This window comes from Podarcis vaucheri (genome assembly GCF_965113315.1).
Source record: "Podarcis vaucheri genome assembly, chromosome: 14".
Lineage (NCBI taxonomy): Eukaryota > Metazoa > Chordata > Lepidosauria > Squamata > Lacertidae > Podarcis > Podarcis vaucheri.
This window is the reverse complement of record NC_138752.1, coordinates 39,228,378-39,236,234: the sequence shown is the minus strand read 5'-3', so window position 1 is coordinate 39,236,234 and position 7,857 is coordinate 39,228,378. Positions and strand designations below refer to the sequence as shown.

The 7,857-nt window shown below is 44.7% G+C and overlaps 1 protein-coding gene across 1 annotated transcript; it reads right to left on the bottom strand.

Annotated features, from left to right (window-relative positions):
• Positions 1-1,128: 1,128 nt before the first annotated feature.
• On the bottom strand, positions 1,129-7,773 carry MRPS34 (mitochondrial ribosomal protein S34). The gene is made up of 5 exons (XM_082200157.1): positions 7,712-7,773; positions 7,553-7,589; positions 6,045-6,368; positions 4,520-4,562; positions 1,129-1,555 (listed from the first exon to the last, which is right to left on the bottom strand). Exons 3-5 carry the CDS (start codon positions 6,360-6,362, stop codon positions 1,272-1,274), a joined length of 645 nt encoding a protein of 214 aa, XP_082056283.1. The 5' UTR covers positions 6,363-6,368; positions 7,553-7,589; positions 7,712-7,773; the 3' UTR covers positions 1,129-1,271.
• Positions 7,774-7,857: the final 84 nt, after the last annotated feature.

Here is a 7,857-nt window from a genome sequence, read left to right as displayed (position 1 = left end):
CAAAACAATATGAGAACCAAAACACAGGGTGGCATCCTTCGTGATTAGCAAATATCCAAATTTTGCTATACAGTTTGCCAACCAGCCACTGTCAACAAAAGGGAGAGAAGGGTGTGTAAAAATAATATTAGTGGAAATAGCACGCATTACTGAATATCAGGAGAAATTGCTTGCAAAATGTGTACATTAGTAAAAAATGCATACAAAAATGTGATTATTAGAAGGAAATATACTAAAATGCTGAAGTTTCAGGTCGATTAAAATTTTAAACCTAAAGGAGCTTGCAGGTGTAATCTCAGAGCCTGTCTATAATCTTTGAGAATTCTTGGAGGCGAGGTGAGGTTCTTGTGGACTGGCCTTGGGCAAATATTGCCCTTCAAAGGGGGGGAGGGGAGAAGACCCCAGGTAACTACAGACTGATGAGCTTGATATCAATATGAGGAAAGGTCCTAGAGCAGATATTTAAATATTGGGCCTAAGAGCATTTAGATAAGGGTGCTGTGATTACTAAGACCCAGCATGGCTTTATCAAAAGCAAGTCATGCCAGATGAACTTCATTTCTTTCTTTTTGATAGAGGTTCAAGCTTGGTGGATCAGGGTAATGCTGTGGATGTTTTGTATCTTGATTTCAGTAAGGCTTTTGACAAAGTACCCCATGAAATTCTTGCGGAGAAGCCGGTAAAATGTCAGCTGGACAAGGTTACCGTTGTAAAGCATGTTGTCTAAAGACCATCATTTCTCGATCAAGGTTCTCAAGCAGATTCAGTGAAGCAGCCAGAAGTAATTTTATTATTTGAAGGATGCAACCAAATAATAATAATACTCACCCTCCCACCCCCCAAAAGCCACACATTAAAAGCAGAATTTTTCGTTTTAAAATTGGTTGACACCTGCAAAACTACCAATCATTTAGATGCGGGAAACAAAATTATGTGCCTTGTAATTTAGTTATAATTAGAACAATGAATGCCTTGAAGCAGGCTCCATTGAAATCCACAGGCTTTATTTCAATCTAGGCATCGGGGCGTAAAAGCAGGGATGGTGGCCCATATTTCATCAAGCTGCCAACGCAGACGGCGCAAAAAGAGAGTCAAAATGAGATCGTTCAAGGATTAATCACACCCATGAAAGATTCCGAGCTCTGGCATTTATTGCAATACATTCTCTGTTATTAAAAGAAACGTGAATGTCCTCCAAACGTAATTTTTTAATGAAAGATCAGAAATAAATATGAAGAACTAGTAAAAACAAACAATGCTCTGTAAAATCTTCACACTGGCGTTCCTTCGGCTTGCTTCTTAGGATTTGCAAAGTACTCTCTTGGGAAGAAAAGTGGCCTCTCCAGGTCCAGGATGGGCTCTTCGGTGCTCAGGTTATCCTGCCGTTGCTGAGCGAGGATCATGGCCCGCAGCAGCGGTGGGTAGGGGACGTAGCGAACCGTTTCCTCCTCCACAGGCGTGAAAATCTTAAAGGCCTCCTCCTCATGCCTTGGTACCATGCGCCAGTCGTGATACATGGCCTTGTCGATTTCTTTCACTTCGCTTTCTGTTTTGCCTAAGGAGAAGTTGACACGGTGAAGAGAGCTATGGACAAATCACACACAGGAAATGCTCACATTCCTACATTTCACACACACAAACACACACACACACACACACACACCCCACAGGTGGCAGTGACCTGCAGGGCATCCTTCATCCACAAGTGACCCAGGTAAGTAGGGTCAAAATTGAGCTGCTACCTAGTAACAACTTCTGCAGCCATCAAGTAGCAAAAGAATGCCCAAGAGTTTCAGTGCAGGCCTAGGGATGCCAACTCAAAAGTAAGTTCCACTGAGTTCAATGGGCCTTACTCCCAGGTAAGCCTACATTAGACCCCTTGCATATACAGTGGTACCTCAGGTTACATACGCTTCAGGTTACATACTCTACTAACCCAGAAATAGTGCTTCAGGTTAAAAACATTGCTTCAAGATAAGAACAAAAACTGGGCTCTGGCGGCGTGGCGGCAGCAGGAGGCCCCATTAGCTAAAGTGGTGCTTCAGGTTAAGAACAGTTTCAGGTTAAGTACGGACCTCCGGAATGAATTAACTACTTAACCCGAGGTCCCACTGTTCAACAATTCTGCAGGAGAGCAGGCTAAATACAGAACGTAGAACTTGTCCCAGAATCTCAACGTCTATTTCTTTTCTTTTTTAAACAAAGGGAGGCTTCTAGACTTCATGAACACAAATATATATTTGACCCTGCACAGCCTAAGGCAGGGGTAGGGGAAAGGATCTGGATGGAGAGCTGGACTCCAAGTTCCCCAGCCTGTTTACTTTGATGGTGGGCAGAGCCACCCACTTGTCAGTCATCTGATGTCATCACGACGCCCAAGTCCTGCTGTTGGCAAGGATAAAATTCACCTGGGAGCTCTGATTAGGAGCCTTAGAAAGCAACTGTCAATTGTTCTCTTGCAGCCATGTCTTCACCGGGGCCCAAACCTGAGATCAAAATTTACACCATGTATGGCAGGCTTCCTCAAACTCAGCCCTCCAGATGTTCTGAGACTACAGTTCCCATCATCTCTGACCACTGGTCCTGCTAGCTAGGGATCATGGGAGTTGTAGGCCAAAAACATCTAGAGGGCCGAGTCTGAGGAAGCCTGATATATGGGGTAGGGCACAGTGCTTGAGGAAACAAGTGTTGGAGACCAAATCAGAAACTAGTTAGGCCCATGGCCAAAGATTCTTCACCACTGGCCTAAGGCAATGCCTGTTAATCTCAGAACCCATTGGGTTTCTTAAATAAGGCCCCATTTGCACTATGTATTTAAAGCATGGGTAGGCAAACTAAGGCCCAGGGGCTGGATCCAGCCCAATCGCCTTCTCAATCTGGCCTGCAGACGGTCCGGGAATCAGCGTGTTTTTACATGAGTAGAATGTGTCTTTTTATTTAAAATGCATCTCTGGGTTATTTGTGGGGCCTGTCTGGTGTTTTTACATGAGTAGAGTGTGTCCTTTTATTTAAAATGCATCTGGATTATTTGTGGGGCACAGGAATTCGTTCATTTTCGCCGGCCCCCTGCTGAAAAAGTTTGCTGACCCCTGATTTAAAGCAATATCATACAACTTTAAACAGTCACGGCTTTCGCCAAAGAAACCTGAGCATAGTTTGCTAAAGGTGCTGAGAGTTGTTAGTAGACCCCTGATCCCCTCACAGAGTCACATTTCTCAGAGTTCCCTGGAAAAAGCAGCGTTCGAAACTCCCATTATTCTAGGTGCATTTTGCAACTGGGAATTTCATTAGCACGAGCAATTTCCGAGCTCTGGGTGCAGTACTGCGCCTAAGATTTCAGATTAAAACTACCACTGCTGGCGCTAAGGGTGTGGGAGGAGAAATTCCTGCCTGCTCAACTTCCAAGAAATCAATGCAGCATCAGGTAAGCCAGGGGTCTGCAACCTTTAAGACAAAAAGAGCCACTTGAACCCGTTTCCGAAGAAAAAAAAACATGGGAGCCGCAAAACTCCTCATTATAAAAATAACTTTTATGTCACTTTTTTTTTATTTCTTTGTTTGACCCCTCAGAATTACTCCTCCTCATAGAAATAAACGTTAAATTAACAAGTTACCTTTTTTTGTGTGTGTGTTCTTCACTCCCCTTCAAAACAGTGACCAGCGTACGTGCCCCCTTTCAATGCAGTGACCAGCGTACATGCCCCTTACAATGTAGCGGGCGAGCGGGCGGGAAGGTGACGTCAGGACGGTGCGTGACTAACGCACGCACCGCCCCATGCGACGTCACAGCCAGTACAGCGCCCGCCACAGTGGGGAGTGTCGGGGCACACAATGCGCCTCCTCCCCTCGCTAGTATCCACCCCGGAGCCGCGGTAAAGGTGTAAAAGAGCCACATGCGGCTCCGGAGCCGCGGGTTGCAGACCCCTGAGGTAAGCTGATCTGATTCTGCCTCTCAGCTGGCCTTACAGAAAGGCAGCATTTTATTCAGCGTAATATTATTAAGAATATTAAGGGGGCGGGCAGGGGAAACACGGCTTTGTTTTTTGCAGTCTTCAGATGAGGACTAGACTGTGTGAAAAATGAACATAAGATTTTAGCTGCAGTTCATTCATTTTCAGCTTTGTATACTTATATTTCAAAAAGTGCGCCTAGACATCCCACCCTCTTTTCCAGATGCCTAGACAAAGTGAAGAGAAGTATTAAAAAACCAAAGTTCAATTTAAATATTAAAACACATGAGCTATAATGAAGTAATGCAAAGCTGATTTTTTTCTTTTTCCTTTGTCTGAAACTGAACTCCTGCAATCCTCAAATGTGACTTACCCTGCTGGAGAAATAGATACCTTTTTAAAACCTTAATAAAATTCAAAATAAACCAACCTAGCTCGTTTGGTTTCTGTTATGACACCCGTGACCTAGGTTTAAGGTGCCATTTAGCTCCTAAATTCAAATTTCAGTTTCTTAACACTGGGAAAAAGGGATTAATTGTTAAAGCCTCTCAAAGCAGCTCTTCTCTTACCTCGGAACGTCAAGTACCCCCAGGCTTTTCCATGATCCATATTCTGTAACAGAGAATTTGTATTTTTGTATTTTACACATGTAGAAATACATATGCTTACATGTACATGGCACCCTGGACTCCTCTGGGAAGAAGAGCATGATGTCCTTTTTTATGAAGCATTTGTTCTGAATTGTTTGTGAGATGGTTTATACGACAATGAGCATTCACCCCAATTTGCTTCCAGGGTGTTTATACATCTTCCTACAAATAATTTCTTCAACCCCTACTCTTCAGTGCAGTTCCCCATCCCCTTTCTACTGCCAGAATTGGATACATTGAGCTAAGACAACAGAGCACTTCAAATGGCTTTAAATTCATGGAGAATAAGGCTATCAATGGCTACTAGCCATACTGACTATGCTCTACCTCCACTGTCAGAGGCATTGTACCTCTGAGTAGCAGTTTCTAGGAATCGCAGGTGGGCAGAGTGCTGCTGAGCTTATGCCCAGCTTGAAGTCTTCCCATACGCATCTGCTCAGCCACTGTGCGAACAGGATACTGAATTGGATGGCCCATTGGCCCAACCCAGCAGGCTCATCTTATTGTTAGAATTCCTGATCTATGATTGCAGTCATGGGATTTTTGTCTTTCACATGACGGTATATGTTTTGACTCCACAGATTGGGAAGTGACAGAGACAGGATGTTTGTGTTACTGTGTTCCAGGAAGTGGGACTATTGTCTTTTGTTCATTCTCTTTGCTGTCTGATGCTAGGGAGAGAGGGAGCCATGTTGCAGTGCTCCGTGTGTGTTTATATGTAAATAAAGTAGATTAGCCAAAATGCTGAGTTGCTGAGGTCTGTCACGCATGATGCGCAAAGACTCTGCAGATCCCTAAGTGTGCCGGTGTCAGATGGCATTGGTCGCTGTGATGTTCAGGCTGAAGAAAGCTTATGAAGCTCCCGAACGATCGAGCAGGAGGGAGAGAACATACCAGTCGGGCATGTGTCTCTGCCAGAGTTCTACTCGAGTGTAGGCTGAACTCCTGACACTTATGTTCTCATTAAAGGTAAAGGTAAAGGTACCCCTGCCCGTACGGGCCAGTCTTGTCAGACTCTAGGGTTGTGCGCTCATCTCACTCTAGAGGCCGGGAGCCGGGGCCGTCCGCAGACACTTCCGGGTCACGTGGCCAGTGTGACATCGCTGCTCTGGCGAGCCAGCACCAGCGCAGCACACAGAAACGCCATTTACCTTCCCGCTATAAAGCGGTACCTATTTATCTACTTGCACTTTTAAGGGTGCTTTCGAACTGCTAGGTGGGCAGGAGCTGGGACCGAAAGACAGGAGCTCACCCCGCCGCAGGGATTCGAACCGCCGACCATACAATCGGCAAGTCCTAGGCACTGTGGTTTTACCCACAGCGCCACCCACAGCGTTCTCATTAATCCACTTTAATTGCTAAATTTGCACTCTCTGAAAGGGACAGTTATCATGGGGGACCCAATCCTTACACACTCCCTTCCAGTAAAAAAAAACACACCCACCTCGGCTGTGTAATCCACCTTCACTTTGGTGATAACCCAATAACAAGGTTCATCATACTGCCATAACCAGGATTTGCGTGTGACCATCCGCCCAACGCCAAAGAGGCGCAGCCGGCTGAGTAGGGTGAAGAGCCGGTTCTCGTTCCTCACATCCTCCCAGGCCAGGACAGGCAGCAGCTTGCCTGTGTAAGCACGAGTCATTTTCTCGTAGTCCACCGCATAGCGCTCAGAGTCTCGAGGCTTATTCTTCAGGGCCAAGTACTCACGGACTTTCTTGGCCATTGCTGCGATCGGGCGGTGGACTTTCTTGCGACCCATGGCTGTCTGAGAAATGAAAACATAGGTGAGGTTAGTATGTTGGGACTAGAATCAGGGAGACACAGGCTGAAATCTCCACTCAGCTCACTAGATAATTATTTATTATATTTCCATCCCACCCTTACTTCCAGAGAAGCTCAGGGTGGCAAACAGCAAAGCAACAAAATAATACCATTAAAACAAAAGAATGCATTTTTTAAAAAGGACTTGAAAGCATCTAAAAGCATTTAGCACATCTAATACACACATTTAAAAAAAGGTCACATACTGTCACAGCCTATAATTTCAAGGTAGCCAGAAACTGTATCTTTCAGCCATCAACTGTGTGACTGAACAATAATATTTTAAAATTCCTTCTGAATGTTAATAATGAGGGATTTAAATGCCTCATTATTAACATTCAGAAGCACACTGGATGACCTTGGGTCGATTACTGTCTCTCAGCCTAAACTACTTCAGAGGGTTGTAGTGAGGGTAAAATAGGGAGGAAGAGAACCAGGCACATCACCTTGGTGGTATACAAATGTAGTAAGTGAATAAATAAAATCTTTCATACAAATAAGTAAGAATAATTAAAACACATCTTGGAAAACTACCTTAACATGCCTGTTAAAATAGAAAAGTCCTTGCAGTTCAGCAGGGTTCCACAGGATTGGAACCACAATACTGAATGCCTGGCTTCTGCATACCCTCCAACATTTCTCCAATGAAAATAGGGATGTCCCATTCCATAATTGTAATTTTACTATTTATACCGCACACAGCTTACTGGGTTGCCAAAGCCACTCTGGGCAGCTTTCAACATATATAAAAACGTAATAAAAAGTAAACTTTTTTTAAAAAAAAACACTTCCCTTTACAGGATTGCCTATTTCTCCAGTGAAAATAGGGGCGTCTTAAGGAAAAGCGGGACATTCTGGGATCAGATCAGAAACCGGGGCGGCTTCTCTAAATCAGGGACATCCCTGGAAAATAGGGACACTTGGAGGGTCTGCTTTTGGTGGCTACATGCCATGCATCCGAACCATGCGCGGGTTGGGAGCAGAAGCAGTGTGGCATAGTGGTTAGAGTTTCAGACTAGGACCTAGGACACCATGATGCGAATGCCCTCCCAGCCATTAACTCAATAAAATAAATAAAAAGTGGAATTTCCACCCCACAATCATTCCTCCCTTATCCAGCCACCTTACCTTTCACCACTTAGCACCAACTGCTTGATCCAACCGCTCTAACATAGGCGATCCAACTCGCTAAATCATCCGGTGCGCAACATTTCCGCTCCTTTATTTTGTGTGTGTGTGTAACCCCGTAATCACTTGCTAACTCTATGATTGAACGCATAGAGGTTGGCCACAGACCGTAGACGCTCTAGGAAGCGCTGTCCGTTTTGTAAATCGTCCGGTAGGGAACATTTCCGCTTTCTTCTTCTTTTAACTTTACAGGCGCTCTAAGCAAGGGCGGTCCTTCTCAATAAATCATCCGGTGGGCAACACTT

Excerpts from the sequence above, each read along its gene's own strand:
- MRPS34 (XM_082200157.1), bottom strand. The coding sequence starts at position 6,362 with ATGGGTCGCAAGAAAGTCCACCGCCCGATCGCAGCAATGGCCAAGAAA. Across the intron at positions 4,563-6,044 it reads AGGTGGATTACACAGCCGAG|AATATGGATCATGGAAAAGC; the intron begins GTGGGTGTGTTT and ends TCTCTGTTACAG. Across the intron at positions 1,556-4,519 it reads GGGGTACTTGACGTTCCGAG|GCAAAACAGAAAGCGAAGTG; the intron begins GTAAGAGAAGAG and ends ACTTCTCCTTAG.